General features: G+C 30.5%; 1 protein-coding gene across 5 annotated transcripts; it reads right to left on the bottom strand.

Moving 5' to 3' along the window:
• Window positions 1-5,101: 5,101 nt before the first annotated feature.
• LOC119607202 (polypeptide N-acetylgalactosaminyltransferase 1) lies at window positions 5,102-14,000 on the bottom strand. 5 transcript variants are annotated; one of them, XM_037961016.1, is made up of 6 exons: window positions 13,814-14,000; window positions 12,329-13,617; window positions 8,272-8,674; window positions 8,091-8,212; window positions 7,238-7,480; window positions 5,102-6,209 (listed from the first exon to the last, which is right to left on the bottom strand). In XM_037961016.1, the coding sequence occupies exons 2-6, from the start codon at window positions 13,036-13,038 to the stop codon at window positions 5,804-5,806; spliced, it is 1,884 nt and encodes a 627-aa protein (XP_037816944.1). In that variant the 5' UTR covers window positions 13,039-13,617; window positions 13,814-14,000; the 3' UTR covers window positions 5,102-5,803. The 5 variants fall into 5 exon arrangements, with proteins under 5 accessions (XP_037816944.1, XP_037816945.1, XP_037816943.1 ...); XM_037961017.1 differs by having other exon boundaries at window positions 13,831-13,987; XM_037961015.1 differs by having other exon boundaries at window positions 13,769-13,987.
• Window positions 14,001-20,672: the final 6,672 nt, after the last annotated feature.

Here is a 20,672-nt window from a genome sequence, read left to right on the forward strand (position 1 = left end):
CATATAACCCTCATGTCCTATGCCTTTCCTGTCTGATTCAGAATATCTTCTGCACAGATGGAACGGCGCAGGGTATGGGGATCTCCCGAATTCTTCTTGACTTTATATGTTTACCCAATTGTTAAACATTGATATTTTAGTCGAGATCAAGAGTTTCCAAATTCTTCCCAACCCAATTGTAGAACATTGATATTTTAGTCGAGATTAAGAGCTTGCAAATTCTTCATGACCTCCTGTAGATATGATTTCGTATAGAATTGCCGGTTAATCGAAATAAAGAACTCCCCTATTCTTCTTGACTGCATGCAGTATTACCGATTATATTGCACTCGATTTGTTTGGCTTTGTTGTAGCTAACTGATAGACAAATAACCGTAACACGAGTATAAACACTGTAATTAACCAAAAAATTGTTTTCTGACTATCATCGTCCAACCGATTCAACCATCAATTCAGCCGCTAATTTTCTTTCAGTTTCACTGCAATGAATCTACACCGTGTACCGATCCTCCCTCGTATATCACCAACCATGAAGCGACCATCGTTGAACTCCATCTCGAATAATATCGTAAATTTAAGGTTTTCGTAAATAAAGTTTTGTTACAAATTACACAAAATAATTAACACAAAATAATTACTAAGCTATTAGTATCTTCTTTTAAAGGAACTGGGAAACTGGAAAAGTAAACTGCATTACAAAAAGATTAGTCGCAAGTCGAAATCACCACTTTGACATCGCTTTATTAAAATTATTAACCTTTAGAAAAAAAAAAACTTTGACATATAGAAAAATTGATATGCATTTAAATCCGCACGTCCAATTTTGTATAGATGTGCTCGTAATCCTGTGTGTCCACTCAGAATACGTACCATCATACTAACCTCAGACTTGCTCATTTTGAGCAATTTTTTCATTTTTTTGTCATCTTGCTCTCATCAGGGTCACCACATAGGATCTTTAAGGTCCTTTACAAGGACATAAGAACTGATTATGAAAAACTGATTACACAGAGTTAGTACTAATGGTACACAGTTTCCTGTACACATAGTTTAATGTGTGAAAATGACTGTTGAATGATGTTATAAGTATGTATTTACATAATAGTTTTTATTCATTTTATGAAAATATCTTTGTTCAACAAAGTTATAATAAAATAATTAAAACTATTTCTTTTAATTAGCCAAATATAATTTATTTTGTTTTTGTATACATAATTTTTTTATGAAATTTAGTACAATATTTTGTTATATTTATTATAGTAAGTATGTATACAGTGTATATTAAATAATTTTATTTACATTTCAATGAAATAAATATTTACCACAAAGATTGAAGGTGCTTTTAGAAATTTTACGCAAAATGTTTAAGTTATTTTTTAATCGCACACTATTTTTTATTAACGGTATAGGGAATTTGAATGTTTTAGAAATTCAATATTTTATAGATATGTATATGAAACTACATTTTTCCTTAATACTGGAATTCGACGAAAAAAAATAACTTTCTAAACTTGTCTCTTATATAAAATTTTATATACAAAAAATTCAACTTTTCGGTCAGTTTTTTTTAATATAACGAATTAATCAAAGCGTGTAAGCTTTTCTAAGAATATAATAACGTTATTGTTAGTACAAGACATTTGGAGTCTTATTTAATAAGGAGTGAAAGTTGAAAAGAACAAATTTGAAATAATTATGATCAAGTTATGAGTAATCCATCAACACTTTATTAAAACTTCCATAATTCGATTCGATTTTAATTAAGAAATCTGAGGTAAACTTTTCAACTCACACTACATAATCTGGTTTCGGATACGAAAATGATGTTGAAAAAAGATAGTCATCGATTGCACAATACAGACACTACATTTACTTGGGTTAATTAGAACAATTATGGATAATATCCATTACAACTTATTAGGTAAGGTTAGGATCTAATTACGATGAAAGCCTGGCAATGACAGATACAGTTTTCCAGCGTTTCTGTGTACTCGAATGCATACTTTGCATTCGCCTTAATTCGAACAATTTTGTGTAGTTGTGCCCGCTGGGAGTTACCCCCCTTAAGTTTTAAGTGATGCTACTCACCGCTCCGTTATTTCCTCGTTTTACATTCGTCAGGTTAATTTTTTCAAGTTTCCTTCCCTTTATAGCAAGTACATACGCTCTACCATTGCCAAGTATACAGATACCCATCTGATGGAGAGTATTCGGTTACAGCTCTTTTACAGTTTAATACGCTCTCAGATCATATGGCCCTAATAGCCTTATGTCTGACAACAAAATTATTAATTTCTTAATGTTCAACTCTTGCTCAACTTTGGTAATGTTGATGTAACAGTTTTTCTGTGGTGTGCTAGTAAAAAAGCAAGTATGGCGATAAGTCTTCATTAGTCAGATCTTTCGAAGACAGTCACACACAATATATTTAGGAATTATATCTAGAATTACCACTATAGAATTGGGATTTACGCCAATAATGAAATTGCAAACAAATGACGATTTGCTTGGATCCAATAAACTGTCCGAAGGATGTGCAGTATTTACTAACGACGGACGAATGTAATGTCTGCCAAGCGGAGATCTTAGCGATCTAGAAAGCGATGGAATTGATACGGCATCACAGTGATCTCAGGTCTGCCGTAACAACTTATGTCGATAGTCCAACATCATCGATAGTCCGTATAATGTAGAAATGTAGAAAGCCATGTCATTGCCCGAAAATGCCCAGATTTTTGCAGGTTATGCGATAATGTTGAGGAACTAGAGACAGTTGAGCACATCATCTGACACTGTCCTAGAATACAAGGTCTCAGGCTGAAATGGCTAGAAAATATTATCCTCGACGAAAAGGGTTTCACCCTTCAATATCGGCCATTAATGTTTTATCACGGAAATTAGCGGTTTCTTTGATTATTTTTCTGATTTTCCTTATTATTATCTATTCTTGGTTCTTTCTTTGGAGGATTCACACCTCTTTGGTATATAACCATTCTTAACCTATGAATTTCGAATCGAAATTTTCTCAGTTTGCATTTCGATTTGACGCTCCGCCAAAATAAACACAATCGTAAAGCATTGAAATGAAATGGAATTGCTTCTTTTTCTTACGAAACCCTTCCTGCAGAGAAACTTCGGAAAATGTGGGTCTGGAGGAAGGTAATTATCCACGTAGGCTATCAGTGCGCACGATCGGCTCTAAACAAGATGACCGACCAGAATTTGGGTAAGGATTACTTTCCGTATCAATTCAAACGGAGATAACGAGCATGCTAAAATGTGTTTACAAACGCCATCTCTGTGGCATTCCGTTATGAGTATGCAAAAAATGCATAAACAACATGTTGTAAAAAATCTCTCAGGCAAGATGAAGAAACGAAACAAGCTGCATTCTAACGAGGATGCCTTCGCCTAGGGTAACTATCTTGTCATGATGTGAGGGCTTAAGTACACATCGTGACTATAGCTTACTGTGATTAATGCTTCGGTATTTAGTCATGGAAAGTTATGGTTTTAAAGAAGTGTATAACTAAAGGTTACTCATCTTGTCAAGAGAGTGAGTGTGGTATGTGGCTTACAATCCTACTTCCTTCTATCTTGACATATATGATACGCTATCTAATCTGGCTCTCTATTTGTGCAGTATGGGCTTTATCGATAGGCACAGCGTTATATAGGCACTTTTAAAGTCAAGATGCGTGGTAGCAGGTCCGAGGGCCTGGATGGCTAGCCAGTGTATAAAGAGGCTAGTCGCTAACAGCTCCCCTCAGCGTCATGTCAAAGCGCGGTTGTTAGTTAGTTGTTTAGTCCACATACGCCGTAACTGTGTGAATCGTCCGTCTAAACGTGTATACTCGTGGGATGGGGAGTCTGACAGTACTTGGGAGGACGGTGACGTTACCCTTACTGACTTCCATGCCAGAATTGTTGAGCATGAAGGTCAGGTACTGACTGTCTTCAACGTGGAGGGTCTTCTGGAGGTGTCAAGTGACTCCTTTGGTGAAACTATTGCCACACAGAAGTTGGGGAATTTATCTCTGTCTGACGATGATCTTGCTAACGTCAGACTGATTCCCTGCTGATGAGGTCAAGGGAATCCAAAGGGGACATTTGGGAGAGAACCGTCCACAGGTCGTTCGGCATGTAGCCGTGGAGGAAAAGCCAAGCGCCCCTCCACGATATATTAATAATACAGGCCGAACGAAGGAGGAGAAGGAACGGGACTTTGAGGTCTCTCGCCTTTCTGTCGAAGATGGAAAAAGCTGATTCCTCAAAGTTCTCGTCAAGGCAGAGGATCCTACTTAGAAAGCACCGACAAACCGTCGCTAAATTCTAGAGAATATACGACCCAGTTGGTGACGTTTTGGGTTGGTGCATTCCCTGGGGACAACTTGTGGATGCTGTCATCAACCCGGCTGACACTCAAAAGAGTGATGGGTCGTTGGCATCATCAACCTGCAGTTGGCCAAAAGGCCAAGAATAGGGTTCGTATTGGCATAAAGTAATACGTGTAACAACTTTTATCGAATTATCTTTAAAATTAGGGCCTATAGTTTGATGACAAGGTTTATATGAAAGGAATTAGAAGTGCAATAGAAGTTTAAATTCTAACAATTCGTTAGAAACCATAAAAGATTAGCTGGATTCACTCCAACATCTTGGTTCGAAGACTCTAATAAGTTTTAAAGAAAGTTTTCATTTCACAAATCTTAAAACATTAATTTTCATGGCACGCAGTTAACATTTGAATATGTACGTGTGTGGGATTTTTGTTTTTGTATTATTTGTTTTTTATTAAATATTGGTGCAATGTTTTTTTCTTTATACTTTGTATACATTTTAAAGCATATTATTAAAATATATTTATTTTCTTTTATTTAATAATTTATTTATTATATAAATTTTGTGTTTGTACAACCAAGAATATAAAAAATATTTTTATATTTATAGTTTTGTTTTTATTTTAATTAATATGACCTTGTATTTTGCAATGTAAATTGTTTATAACTATATGTATGTATGTGTATATTAACTATAGGAAGCTTTTTTTATGTTTTGCATTTTTCAGTTTTATATAAATTTTGATATTGTTTCAATTTTATTTTTTTAACTTATCATTTTTAGTAGTGTGTGTTTATGGAATGCTTTTAAAGCGTTTTTGATATCAAGAATTAAATATTGCAATAGTTATTTTTTTATATTTACAAAATATTTTATTTATTTTGTAAAGTAGGAATTCTTTTGATATTTTCGAGTACAAATGTTAGATAAAATATAATATCAACCGTTTTCAGTGTAAATGAAATTTATTTCTTAAGTTTAAACTTATTTTTGAGTCCTTCGTTACACAAAATTGTTTGCTTTATAATAGTAGAGTTTTTGTATTAGAAGCCAATCTACATATTTTCATTAAGTTGATAATATAAATAGTTACAAAATGTAATTAATCTCAAAATTGTATTTCTAATTTGTTTAAGAGAAAAATAAAATGTTCAGTTCAAATATATAATTTGTCTATACTCTCTTTTGGAAGGAGTAATTAAGTATTTAATTTGTTTTCAGTTTAATACGGTAATAATTAGCTTAGTGATGTTGTAAAATTAATTAATTAAAATTTACATTTTTATACGTATAATGACTAAAACAATTTACCTTCTTATACAAACAATACGGGGGTTAGGAATAATGTAAGCTAAGGATAAAAAATATTTCATTATATACAATATATTAGTTTTGTTTTGTTTTTTTTTCGTTTTCATAGAATTGACAAAAGTTCTTTTGTTCCTGCAGAGTAAAATCAGTTTTATAATTGCGGCAATATATTCTCATCACGATGATCAATTATCCAACTTTGCGTTTTACTATAAGGATCACAGATAGCAACTTGTACATAATCACCTTGATGCAATCCCCGATGATCGAGACACATGCCGGTATTTAAATGTCTTAAGCGATTATTTGAGTATTGCCATTTTTCATTTAGATCATCATTTTCAAAACAAGTCGTCATTACAATTAGATATGGCGGTGAATCACTGTGCTGTACATTGGCACAGCTTAATTCGTTGCGTAGTACGTTGTTGTTTGTAAAGGAGAAGAATTGTGTTTTGGCAATTTCCTTACTGCACGAATAAACTCCCAAATTATAAGGTTTCTCATTGTTCTGTTGTAAATCGTCCAGGCATAAATTGGAATTAAGTGAACGTACTCTGAAATGAGAGACGAGGATGAAAAATGTAATAATTTAAGGAAATTTTAAAAAGAGGATGTTTTTCGTTTTAAGATGATCTAGCTATGGGCTGAAATTTCAGTTGATGCAATTTGTTTAGTAATGAAAATGAGCAATATAAATCCACATTGGAATCGGATTAAACTGATGAATCTCTCATCGTTCAGAAGAATTGAGTTCTAAGTTTACTCATAATGTAGCGAGTACGTCAAAAACCTAAGAGTCTCCGTTAGTCAAATCTTTACGAGATAATCACACAAAAATTTTGTACCAAGTAGGTCTACTTGATCAGGTTTCCTTTCCTTGTGGAATTTCGTTCATAGAATTAAGACTTATTGGAAACTATAATAGAGTTTCCAACAAGGAGTAATTGGCTTTTCGAGGAGTGTATTTACCAATACTTCCACATTGTTGATACAATTATATAGGGAACGAAGTAACAAGACAAGCTTCGAATATTGAACTAAATAAAAGGTACAGGAGGGTAAAACCATCAGGCCAGGCTTGGTAACATTGATTTGCAAAATATCAAAGACCTTATGGCTATGATTTAATGCGAAAGCCACCAAGATACTTGTTATACTAGATAGATGTTGTGTAAGGACTCAGAAAGGGATTTTAAAGAGGCATTGTTCTTTTAGGCTTCTTTAGATAATTGGAATAGTATCATACAGTTATGCGAGAGGACAGCGCCTCAGGCTAAAATGACTAAAAAACAGGTTTCACGACGAACTGGAAGATATTGAAGGGAGCAACTCTTGCAATTTTCTAGGTGTTATCAAAGGAATTAGCTGTTTTACGACTGGAGACAATAGTGAAAATTCTGATCACCTATTCTATCGGGACCTGAATACAATCACTTTAGTCTCAGTCAAGTTTCAACCCTCCTATTAAGCACAATGGACCGCAGTGGTCTCCAAGTAAAGTTGAAGCTTTTTCCATTCTAATAAACAAACTATGAAGACTGATTTCCCTAATTATATTAAATTTTTTAAATTTTTTACTTACTTTCCATAAGCTTTAACATCTTTGGTGGGTACAAATTTCTCCGGATAGATATTTTCCAAATACCAATCAAAGCTTTTACAGCGCAGTTTCTTGCGTAACATAACTCGGTGGGTAACATCACCAATATCAGGATGGAATTTTAGATCGGGACGATTTAAAAAGAAGATATTAATATAATCATCCATCCAAACTAAAGCCATGCGAGCAGTATTAATGCCATGGGTATCACGATTGTTAGGGAACCTGTAATAAATGAAATGTTTAATTAAAATAGAATTCATTATTATGTATTTCAATGTGATAAAAAAGGACGTTTTATATACATTATAAGCTATTTTGATAAAGAAAACATTAACTAGATTTATAAGAGATTAGGAAATGGTTTCAATGTTGATCGATTATAAAGTATCAGTTTTAATTCATTTTAAGACAATTGATATTGAAATAAAACTATATATGTATGTATAACTATATAGGTTAATATATAAGACAACATTAATTATTAATGTATTAATTTATTATAAACTTTGTTGTTTGAATAAAATTATGTTAAACCTTTTAATATAACAAAACTGTCCAAAAATCATAAATTCATTCTAATTCAATAAGGCAATAAGGCAATAAAAATATATGAAATGAAAGTGTGTCTTTTGTTATCACTACTAAATTGAATAGATAGCGTTTAACATTGATACTAAATTTATTTATAAAATTTATCTAAAAATGTATTTCCTTAACAAACTATTTATATCTCTATTGTTTAAAAGACAAATTTATATAAATTCAACCAAATTTTTTTATAAATATACCAATTTTGTTGTTGTGTTCATAAATACTGTCATCTTTTACTTACTTATAAGGATGGAAATCTCTGAATATATGACCAACTCTAGAACAGGGTATAGTTTCAATGGTACCACCACACTGCCAAATTCTAAAGGACATTTCTAAATTTTCACCACCCCAGCCATCCATCTGAAATTAAAATAAATTATTAAGATATGATTTCTGTAAATAAAACTAAATATTCTCACCTGTTCATCATAACTACCGATTTCCCAGAAATAACTACGATCTATGGCAAATAGACCACCAGCCATCGTTGGACTGTAGGTGGGACAAACATCTAAATCATTTTCTTTACATTCACGTTGTTGCCTTTTACGCTCACGATTCGAGACAGTGATCCAATCAAAGTGGCCAGACCATTGAAAACCACCCACTTGAAATGATTTATAGCCATTTGTATTGTATTTAAAATCCTGAGCATCAATTACATCAATAATAGGTACTAAAACACTAGTACGAGATTCCTTAATGCGTTGCAGCAGCGGTTCACACCAGCCAATGTTTGCCTCACAATGAGCATCTAAAAATATTAAGACATCACCGGTAGCTACACGTGCACCTGCCAAACGAGCTCGTATCAAGCCCAACCTGAAAACACACAAAAATTAAATATTTATTAATAAAAACAACAGACACACAAAAGTAAACAATGAAAGAGATACAAAATGAAAAAGCAAAAAAAAAACACAAAAGAAAAAATAAAATCAAAAACTTTATAAATGAAAAGGTTGAAAAACTCATAAAAAATCTATATAGACACGGATGTAAGAGCATTTGTAGCAAAGGGAACAGTGGTAGTATTTGACTTGTATTTGGTTTTATTTACCTATATGTGTAGACGTAGTATTTTGTTTTTTTTTTATATTTTCAGCTGTGCATACTTTTAACCACGCATCATAATTCTTAAACTGATCACAACATTTCGAATTAAATAAAAATATACGATTTATTTTATATTTTTGTTTGTTCATCAATGTTTAAAACTTGTTAGATTTCTTGTCTAATTGGAAATTGAGAAATAAAGAAGGCCAATACCTATAAACAACTTAAACAGACAACACATGCACTTAAACACATACAATGTACATAATTAATTTGTAATTGATATTTGTTTTGTAATAGGTACTATTGATTTTCAAATACATAATATTATATGTACGTACGTATGTACATTTACTTTTAATATTACAAAAGTCATTCATTGTAACAAAGCAAATTGTTCACTTTGTTCAGAGCCGAAATTTATAATGTTGTAATATATGTATGTAATTTGTTTTATTTTTTTTGTTCATAAAACGATTGAAGTTATTAACAAAGTATCTTGAATTCCTATGAAAATTTTTAGAATTCGTTAAAATAAGTTCCAGAATGAGAGCAAACGTAACCATTTTAGATTCCTGAATAGCATATATGGACTTAGTGATGTCGCCATTACTTCTAGAACTCGTTCTCTGTAATTCCAAACAGCCCTCCCATAACTTCAGGAGGGCTGTTTGGAATTAGCCTACCACTCAACCTACTACCACTTAGGGCTAGTGAAATCAATCATTTCAGTCATTTCGTAGAAATAGTCAGAAATCCAAAGGAGTCTATAAATAATAATGAACCTTTTCGCTAGCCTACACAAGGGACACAAAATAACGACTGTCTTCACTATCTGTTATTTTCGGATGCATTGACTCTTTGTTGTTGTTGTAACAGCTTAAACTATACAATTTTTAATCCGGTGTTCTGTATTTAGGTCCAAGCTAAGAAATTGGGCTACTTCAATGGGGTTAGTCCATAAATCCATTGGACTAAGTGAAGTAGGTTGGGCTGGACAGTTGAATATGTGGTGGGTATCATGGGGACCCTGTCCACAAGCTGGGCATATATTGGGGACGGCACGGTCTATGCGGGACCAGTAGGCGTTGAGCCTGTTGCTCCATCCCGATCTCAGTTACGCCAGAGCAACTCTTGTTTTCCGAGGCAGGTTCTTCTCTATTTCTGCTATGGGCGTTGGGCGACCTCAAAGAACGACATTCATGCGGTAACCTGGAACCGCGGTATTGATGGCGTCTCTATGAATGTCATTCAAAGCTGCTGTATACGAGTTCCGATCTAAGGGATCCTGAACATAACTTTGTATGCTCTCTTCGTATACACGAAGGTCCTTCCTGACATGCCTCGGGGGAGCATCCAACTGTGTGATATTAATGTTGGGATGACTCCTCTGTTGACATCCCAGAAGGAACTGTTTAGTCGACTCAAGAAATGATTTTAAGTCATTTCAGTCTGCAATCGGCTTAAAATCATTTCTTGAGTAGATTTAGCTTAGTCCGTCGGTCCATGTAAACCTTGTGATCAAACTACAGATCGCAATTTTGAACATAATTCAATAAAATTTGGTACATGATAATATATTATCCCGGGAACAAAGCCTTTAAGATCGGTTCATTATTTCACCTAGCCCCCGAACAACTGAACCTCCCGAATAGAGCTTTTGAGCTGATAATTATGTTTTATATACTTGTATCTCGACAAAAAATGGTACAACTTTAAAGTGGGTATAGGACCAATATTATTTTGCGTTACAAATATCAGGACAAACCCAATATACCCTAACCACTAAAGTGGTTATAATCATTCATAAATGAAATGCTCCCAGAACCGTTTCATAGAACTATATAATGATTTCCAGTACAAGATCCTGATATCTGTTTTGTTGAAAATGTTTCAGGTAATTTTTTATACTATAACTATTTTTAATTGAAAATGAACACTTTTGTTTATTTTTTTAATTCGTTTTAATTGAGATCTTCCTACTTAGAAAAGCTCAATTGCAATTGATAAATTCAGATAAGCCCACTAGAAAATTGTTCTATTTAAAGTTCGAAAGAGCGTCTCCATAATAAAGATTTTTCATTTGGACTTCGTTATCAAATAAAAATTTAGATTTTTCAGTTGAGCTTTTCTAAACAACTAATAAAGTATGTAAATCTATTTTGCAGAGCTAGTCTCATTTCTTGTGGAGAGCTGACTTTATGACAAAAATAAGTTATTTCTATAATTAATACAAACAAAAAACAGTATAGTTCTAAAACTATGGAGGTTTGTAAACTAAACATGTTTTACAACATATTTAAAATTTGTTAATTAAAAGTAGGTTGTATAAATTACAATATTTAGAGAAAAAAAAAACATTTTTAAAGAATGTGTATTTACAAAAACACATAATTAAAAGTTAAGAAGTATAAATGTAAAATTTAAACAAAAACTTTTTAAAATAACATAAAACGAATGTTGCATTAAAGACAAATCTGTACTAAATCAGAAAGACTAAAATTAAACTTAGATCTTAGATTTTACAAAATGTATAACAATTAAAAAATATTTTACTTTCTACTTTTAATCTTATATTGTTGAACAATCGACAATTATATGTATTAAAAAGTCTTTAAATCTAATACCTTTTGAATTAACTTTGATATTTAGACGAAAAAAAAAAACAAAAGCATCTTTAAATAAAACTTAAAAACATATATAAAGTAAAACAAGTCTTGTCTACTTGACAAATAAATGAACAAAACCATAAAAAACGCACACAAATTCGTTAAAAATAATTTTGAAATGAATATTTAAATAAAAATTTCAAAGTGTTTAGGCTGCTACAATTCTTCTATTTATGCAAATCGTAAGAAACAAGGTCACAAACATATTTCAAGTTTTTTTGTTGTTGTTATAAAAGTAGCACTTTGAAAAACCACAAATTTGAGGTGTAAATAATAAAGGTTTATTTTTGGCCATTATAAACATGTAAATCTTTTAAAAGCTACTTAAAAATCTAACGGGTGTAGAAAATTTATTATTGTGGTGGCAGATGCAAGGTAAATGTTATAATTTTTAGTGGCAGTTAAAAAAAAGTTTGTTATTGTTTATTTTTTTAAATTATTAATGTGTTTTTGATTAAAAACTGAAATAAAATATGTACAGTTGCAGACACTAAAATTAGAAGCTATCTTCATATTGCTTGTTTACTTGGAGGCCGCCTTAAATCAAAAAATACAAATTCTAGAAAAATGGAATTGAATGTTTTATGTCTTTTAACTATTTCTTGAATAAACACAAAGCAAATTGACGAATTATTTTTATTGCTCAAAGAAAATGTTGAAATCGGACAATTATTTTAATGAAAAAGTTTCCCAAAACTGGTCATTGCAGACCATTTTTATTTATTTTTAATATATATTAAACTACACTCACCGATTCTTTAAACGTACAACTGACACCTTGCCCGATGGTATACGTGTACGTATATAATAGTCTAATTTCTCTCCCAGCTCCTCGTTGGTGCTACCATCATCTACCAAAATGATTTGCTTCAACAAACGACCCACACATGTATTCAATGTACTATGAACGGTGCGCAACAGCACCGAATAGGGTTCATTGAAGAAAATAATAATGACACTTGTTGTCGGCAGAGTGTCTACATCAAAATGTTGCTTGGCACACAAAGGATGGCGAAAATCGTCCAGAGTACGATTATACGATAAATGTTCACTCAACTCTTCATTGAGAGCGATTTTCTTGTAGATTTCCTCACCGCGTTTTTTGGCAGAACCCTCCAAATAAGCAGCATCTCCCATATCACCCAAACCGGGTTCCTGTTTGGCCAAATCGCGCTGTATACTCAACTCGTAGGGCGAACTATAATCAATGGCTGGTGGTTTATGCAATGCAGCCACTGGTCGTGGAATTTCATTTTCATTAACATTCTCGTGGCTATCAGCTTCATCGTGCTCATTATCGATATGACTAAAAGGATTTTGTTTTAAGGCAGCTTTCTCAAATGAAGAGGTTAGTGGGGAATCCTCATCAATTTGTAATACTTTTATGTAAACAATGAATACTAAGGCCACCAGTGTAAAGGTAATAATTTTACCATAAAAGGAACGAAAACGAGGCAGCATTTTTGGAAGTTTTTAAAGTATTTATCTTCATTCACTTCTTCGTTATTTAATATTCTTTTAGTTTGAATAAAATCATTAGCTTTGCCAACAAAACATTCATACACATAAATTGCAAACAATAATTCCGTAATCAGTAGTCATTTATATGTACACTTTACTCCTCTGGCAGTGTTATGGATGATGAAGTTGAATTGTATGTAAATTTGTTGTCTTCTTATTTGGTTGTAAAAAAAAAGTGTTAAAAAGACCACTTTCGTTTTTCTTTTATATTTTCCACTTCTTAACAAGTCGTTTGTTAATAAACGATAATTAATGGCACAATTTTTCAAAGTTCGAGAAATGGAGTCACACACTCCCAAATCACACTTTCTCACTCCAAAAAAGTGTTTTTATTTTATTACAAATAAAAAATCCAGTTTTAATTTCTAAATAAAATTTAACTTTTTTTTGTATTTCGTCCGCGTGTCTTTTTTAACACTCTCTGGCGTTTTAATAGCTCGTCTTAAACTGAGCTATGATTCTGTAAACTTCTTTTTCATTTTAGCCATCTTCATTATCAATGAAAAAATTAAAACGTCACTAAAAATAAACAAAAACAACAATTCAACATTAAAAGCCACAAACTTGCTCTCGAAGAAGAAAATCTAATCAGCTACGACAACGAAGACCAGATAAAAAGACAGACAGACGGCCAACAACCAACCAGCAAGTTTTTGACTCGTTCACTGACTTGTTATTATTCTTTTTCTTTAACTGTTGCTGTTTTTTAAGTTACCAAAAAAGCTATTTTACTTGCTGATTGTATAATAAACTATAAATGTTTGCTTTTGCTTATTAAATTATCTGTGGATATATTTGTTATAAACTAATATTAATTAACTAAAGCCGATTTAAACTTTATTATTTCATTTTGTTTATTTTAATATATACACAACAACAACGTTCACACAACAAAAATTCTTTCTGCAATTTTTACTACTATTTTGTAGACAGAGTTGGAAAAAATGTACTTATTAATAGTTACCAGATGAATAAAGTACAAAATCGCTAAAATAATTTTAGAATCGTAAAGAAATTTTAATATGTAAATTATTTCAAAATGATATTACCGTTACAGCTAAACTACTAACTAATAATTTAAAATAGCATTATCATGTCTAAAATGTAACTGCTAATTTTTCCAAATGCTGCTCACTTGATAATTTATGATAAATTTTTGCATAATTATTTCAATTTATCTTTTATATGCCATTTACACCAACGAAAAACTAGTAGTTTTTGGATTGATGTGGTTTTCAATTCAAAAACTACTAAAATTTCATTTGTTTTTCCATACAAATTAAAAACTACTTTCTACTCATGATGTCATAAGTAAGGTGAGAGCGTTTCGGCAACAAACACAACAAACACAATATTTTTTTGTTGTCTAGAGTTGGGTTTTGTCAAAATGAAATTTCTAAAATTGAAAAATAATAAACATTCGAAAGAAATAGTTTTTGTGTATTTCACAATATTCCCTATAAAACCGTCGTTACATTTAGCTTGTATCTGCAGCAGGACAATGTTTTAATGCTTCTTCATCTGAGTTTTCTTATTTGAAAACTTTCCATGAACATTTTAATTCATAATTTCAAATTTTAAATTTTTTTACTTTGAAAACACAAATATAATTTTTTTAGAATAAAAATAAATTAATTCATTTTGACACAACCCAAGCACTTTTTAAATAAACAAATAAAAATCAGCTGCCTTAACGATTTCACCTTATTTAGTGCATCCTGTTTTAACTAGTTTTTGATGAAAACCAGAACAAAAACCAATAAAAATATCTAAAAACAGAACTTCCAACTCTGGATTTTCAGTAAAACAAAAGAAAATGTCAAATTGAAAAAAATAATATATAAACAAATTTCGAATATACAACAAGTCTTATTAATTAAACTATTTATTGTGTAATATTTAGAGCCCTGCATGAGTAACTCTATTTGCTACACACAATGAGTGACTCATTGCTTTGCACTCAACTCATTGTTTGTTTAGAATAGTATTTACAAAGTTTTGTTATACTCAAACGTTGTGAGTACTATCAAGTGAATGTGCAACTACATTCAAATCGAGCGAGTAAACAATTTGTTTATGTTAAAACAATACAAAATAGATTGTTTGAATCGAATGAATCGATTCAAACTTTTTCTTGAATAAATGGTGAAAATTTTGAAAGCTGTTAAAACTAGTTCCTGTGGCCCGAATTCGCTGAAATTTGGTAGTCTTGAGTACAATTGATGACAAGATAATATTATGTTCGAATATTCGAAATTAAGTTCGAAAATTCGAAGTTATGTTCGAAAAATTTTTTATGCTTTTAAATTATTCTTTGAGTCCAAAAAACTAAAAAAAAAATTTTCGAAAATTCGAACTCATGTTCGAAAAAAATTTAAAGCTGATAAAACCAGTTTCCGTGGACCAAATTGGCTGAAATTTGGCAGTGTTAAGTACAGTTGATGACGCTACTATATTATCTTCGACTATTCGAAATTAAGTTCGAAAATTCGAAGTAATATTCAAAAAATCTGTTAATTTGTCGAACTTAAAAATTGTTTTGCTTTCACTCGATTCACTCACTGTATACTACTTGAATTGAATCACACAAACACTCTCATTACTTGTTTCGTTTGAATTGAGTATTGACTAACATTCCTTATTTTCAAATATACTATTCATTTCATTCATAAAACAATGAGTGAGTCAAACACAGTGTTTGAAAAAAAATCAAATGTTTTAATTTATTATTTAAGTCACTCATGCAGGGCTCTAGTAATATTATAGTTAAAAAACAATACTGAAGTGGCTAAAAGTGCAAAAAAGTAGAAATTAAGTTAAGGATTAAGGCAAACCAAATCGAAAACTGTTTTCAGTTTCAGTTTATTTTCCCATAAAAATTCAGTTAATTACATTTAGGTTATCTTAACCAAATCGAAAACTCTTGGTATAAACACATTGGTTTTTAAAATATTGTTTTTGAAAACCCAATGTGTTTTTGATTTGGTGTAAACAGCATATTATATACATAAAAATTTATGTATTTAAACTAAAATGTATAGAGCCTTTTTAAATAATTTTGAACATAGAAACTAACTAATGGAGTAGTTTTCTTTGTTTTATTTAAAAATGTCAATTTTGTGTCATACAGGTTCATTCAGAATAAAATCAGTTTACTATTGTCAGCGGCTCAATCACAAGAATTTTTCAAAAGAAAAATGGATGAATTCAGAATATTATTAGCAATTTTATAAGAAAAAATTTGAATATGAAAAAAAAACACTATGTGTACTAAGATCTTCAGAAATTTGAAAAATTACAGTAACTCTGGCAACATGATTTTAATGCTATTAAGGTCGGTAAAACAGTTTCTTACATTTGTAATAGTATTGCCACATTATGTATAATTACTAATGAGTTGACCAGATGCCTTTTCTTTACAAAGCTTAGTAGGGTTCTATAAATCGACTTTCGAATAATCGAACAATCGACTTTTTGTCGAAAAAAGTCGAAAAGTCGAAGTCGACTATTTTGTTCCAAAAAAGTCGATAACTCGACTATCGTCTGTGAAAAAAGTCGAAAAGTCGACTTTGTGAATAAAAGTCGAAAAAAGTCGAAAAGTCTGAAAGTCGAAAAAAGTCGATAAGTCGAAAAAAGTCGAATAAAGTCGAAAAAAGTCGAAAAGTCGTAAAAAGTCGAAAAGTCGAAAAAAGTCGAAAAGTCGAAAAGTCGGAAAGTCGAAAAAAGTCGAAGAAAGTCGAAAAAAGTCGAAAAGTCGAAAAAAGTCGGAAAAAGTCGAAAAGTCGGAAAAAGTCGAAAATAGTCGAAAATTTAAAAAAAGTGGAAAAGAGGTCAAAAACTCTAAAATAGTCGAAAAAAGTAAAAAATAGTCGAAAAAAGTCGAAATAAGTCGAAAATAGTCAAAAAGTCGTAAAAAATCGAAAAGTCGAAAAGTCGGAAAAAGTCGAAAAGTTGAAAAAAGTCGGAAAAAGTCGAAAAAAGTCGAAAAGTCGAAAAAAGTCGAAAAGTCGAAAAAGTCGAAAAGTCGAAAAAAGTCGGAAAAAGTCGAAAAAAGTCGGAAAAAGTCGAAAAGTCGAAAAAGGTCGGAAAAAGTCGAAAAGTCGGAAAAAGTCGAAAAGTCGAAAAGTCGACCATTTATAAAATACTAAAAGTCGAAAAGTCTAAAAGTCGACTTTTAAATAAATGAAAAAGGTCGAAAAGTCGAAAAATCGACTTTTCATAAAATGGAAAAAGGTCGAAAAGTCGACTTTTAACTAAATGCAAAAAGTCGAAAAGTCGACTTTTCGTTTCAACTATAGAACCCTAAAGCTTAGTTTAACTTACAAAACAGGATTAAAAAACAAAAACAATTTTTTATTCACGTTTAAACATTTTATATTTTATCAAATTGCAAATAATGTAAAATACGAAGAATAAAGTTAAATAAATGATTAATTTAGAAAATTGTTTTACTGCATATTTAATACATATAAAACATACATATGTATGTATGTATGTAAATTATGAAAATTGGTATGGTTATCAAAAAAATCAAATAAAAATATATTTTGTTTTTTTTTACACTATCAGATTAGAAATAAAATGAAAGTTCAATTTGAAAAAATTTAAGGAAAAAACGTAAATTTTCATTTTGTTTCTGTTTTTATTTGAAATTTGTTTCTGTTTTTATTGTTTTCTTTGTTTAAATAAAAATAAAACTCAAATAAAATAAAATAAAATCCAATCGTTTTGAAATTTTTCAAAAAATTTTAAAAAATCATACGATTTTCAATTTTTCATCCGTATTTTCAGTAAGTTTTATTACATTTTGTATCTACACAATACTATTTTTAATTTTATTTGAAAATTTTGACATGTCGTTTTACTAAATATTATGGCTTAAGTAATATAGATTACTTTTCAAGACGTGAAAAATTGTAAACGTTTATTTGAAATATTTAAACAATTTTAGTTAAGATTGGATAAATCGTCTATATTACTTTTTAAAATATGTACATACTTAGTTAAATTATAATTTCAGAATGTTCTGAAATTGAAAAAATCTTTTCAATGTACATGTTTGACTGATGTTGAAATAGCGACCACTGCAGAAACGAGACACAGAGTATGTATTCTGTATTTTTCGAATCGGTATACATATTAGTATGAATTCATGCATTTTTCATATCGAAAAACGATCGGGGTTTCAAGAAAGAAATAAAAAATAGATCACAACCATTATATACATAGTACATAATTAGAATTAATATACATATTTCCAATTATGTTATACCCCATTTACACATACACGAAATCTAGTAGATTTCATTTAAAATCTTTTTAAAAGTCTAGACCGTTTACACTTACCATTTTTGGCATTTAGGAAGATTTCATTTTTTTTTATATTTCTTGAAATTGTGTCTGATATGGAAAATAATAAGAAAAATTGGGATATTTATTAACATTTTATTTATAATAAAAAATTAGATATTTAAAATAACATTACCTTCTATTTTAAATAAACTTTTCATTCATGTTTTTCAATTTATTAAAATTTTGTTGACATTTAATTTTTTTGTTTGTTTTTTTTTTTTTTGTTTTTCTCGTTTTTCTTGTGAAGCGTCGTATTTTTTAGTATTATTTAGGAAAAAACAGAATTGCATCACAAAAACTATTAGATTTTAAGTAGATTTTAACGAAATCTAGCCACGAAGTAGATTTTGTTTTGTATGGGAAATCTAGTTAAAAGCAACTAGATTTGGCTCGAAATCTCATAAGTACTAGATTTCGTGTATGTGTAAATGGGGTATTAACCATTTCTTTTATCATTAGAACGAGATTTCAGCATACAAAAAAATCAAATATTAATTACATATATAATAATAATAGTACACAATAAAATAAAAAAAGTAGTTTCTGTATTTTAAGTAAAATTACTCACTACATCTTATACATACATATTTCTAATGTAGTAAGTACATACAAAAATATAAATGTATAAATACACTTCTGTATATTTCTATAGCATCGATCATGGTAGTTTGGAATTCAAAGATGCTCGAAAACGCAGGAAATCCTCAGAAAATAAAATGTGCATACGAGTGCTAGTTTGTATGGGTTTGTGATTCTTTTTTTTAAGACGAACATACAAATTAACAAGTTGCAACGAAGCGTTTCATATGATCGTATAAATCAGAATACTGTTGACATACGGGGTGTCACCCTCGAGTCATACATCTTTTGCTCATGAACATACATGCAATCTTTTCCCTAAATACTACAGCATTTTGGTCATAGTTGCGGCCAGAGTACAAGTGTGATCGGCGGTTTTTCTTTACAGATATTTTCATCGTTCGTCTGTGAATTTATCCCCAATATGTTGAAATTTATATTGTGAGTATTTTTCAGTCAATATTCATTTACTTAAATTTACTTGTCAGACAAATTCATGTTTGTAAAATTTGCCCAAGTGTGTCGCTAGAAAAAAAAAAAGATATAAACAAACACTATGGGCAGATTTAACAAATTAAATTGATAAATTTATTTTAAGTGCTGTCATGTTGATGCAGCATCATTTCACTTAATTTCGTTCTATAGTGTTTTGAGAAAAGAAATCATCATCACGTTATTTACTGACAAATTGTCTTAAATATTTCAAATAATTTCCATTTGGCAACCAGAAAAAGAAAAGAACAAGAGACACAAATCATTACAAAAATTTCTGAATTGGCTGATTTTCTTAAAAAAATTTTGTTATATTTTAATATGTGTATTTATTTAATTTTGTTTTTCTTGCCAGACGAAAATCATTTAAACGTTAAATCAACAATAAACTATAGAGTATGTACTGTATTTGAAATGAGGTGAAATGATTGTAATATAATTAAACAAATAAGGCGTAGAATGACTTATTACATTTACATACATACATAGATGATGTATGCAATCAAGTCGTACATAAAAATATTCACAACATATTACATACAATTAAAAAGATTTTGGACACTCACAGTTTGATCAAATCAAGAAATACTGTTCAACAAGTTCATAATTTATAATATTTGGATATACAATTTTTTTATATTATAGCATATCAGAGTCTTTTGTTTCACCTTTTGCACTGTTTTGATGGTCTTTAATGGAAACATGATAGCGACTTTATCAAGACTTTTATCTTATATCTCGCCAGTCATAGGACACATCGAGTCCTTGCACTCAAACAAAACTTCTGGTCGCATCAATGAATTATCAAAAAGAGAGACTATCAAATGTCAAAAAATCGCTTTATAAATTTTAAATTTACTGAGGACCGGTTGTCAAAATGATGTGGTTACAGGACGATTTTTAAGCAATAACTTGGAAATTGTATACATAATTTTATTCATTAATAATATGCGTCCAAAGAGTTTTTGATTAACTTGACCCATTTCTAGACTGAAAACATTTTTGAAGCTATCAGCACAACTGAAGTTCGGTTGCCATTACATAATCGACCCATAAATATTTCAAGGTTGACTTTTTGCTTAAACTTTTTATATAATACTAGCTATACCCAGTGTGCTTTGCTACCCTAAAAGCAAAATAAAAACCCACCT

The sequence above is a fragment of the Lucilia sericata genome, unplaced genomic scaffold, assembly GCF_015586225.1.
Source record: "Lucilia sericata isolate MDLA Ls3-8-SP2 unplaced genomic scaffold, ASM1558622v1 Contig000675F_arrow, whole genome shotgun sequence".
Lineage (NCBI taxonomy): Eukaryota > Metazoa > Arthropoda > Insecta > Diptera > Calliphoridae > Lucilia > Lucilia sericata.

Bases quoted from the DNA above. Each gene is read 5' to 3' on its own strand.
- LOC119607202 (XM_037961016.1), bottom strand. From the start codon at position 13,038: ATGCTGCCTCGTTTTCGTTCCTTTTATGGTAAAATTATTACCTTTACA. The intron at 8,675-12,328 runs GTGAGTGTAGTT...GTGTGTTTTCAG, and splicing joins GTTGTACGTTTAAAGAATCG to GTTGGGCTTGATACGAGCTC. The intron at 6,210-7,237 runs GTAAGTAAAAAA...CTCTCATTTCAG, and splicing joins GATGTTAAAGCTTATGGAAA to AGTACGTTCACTTAATTCCA.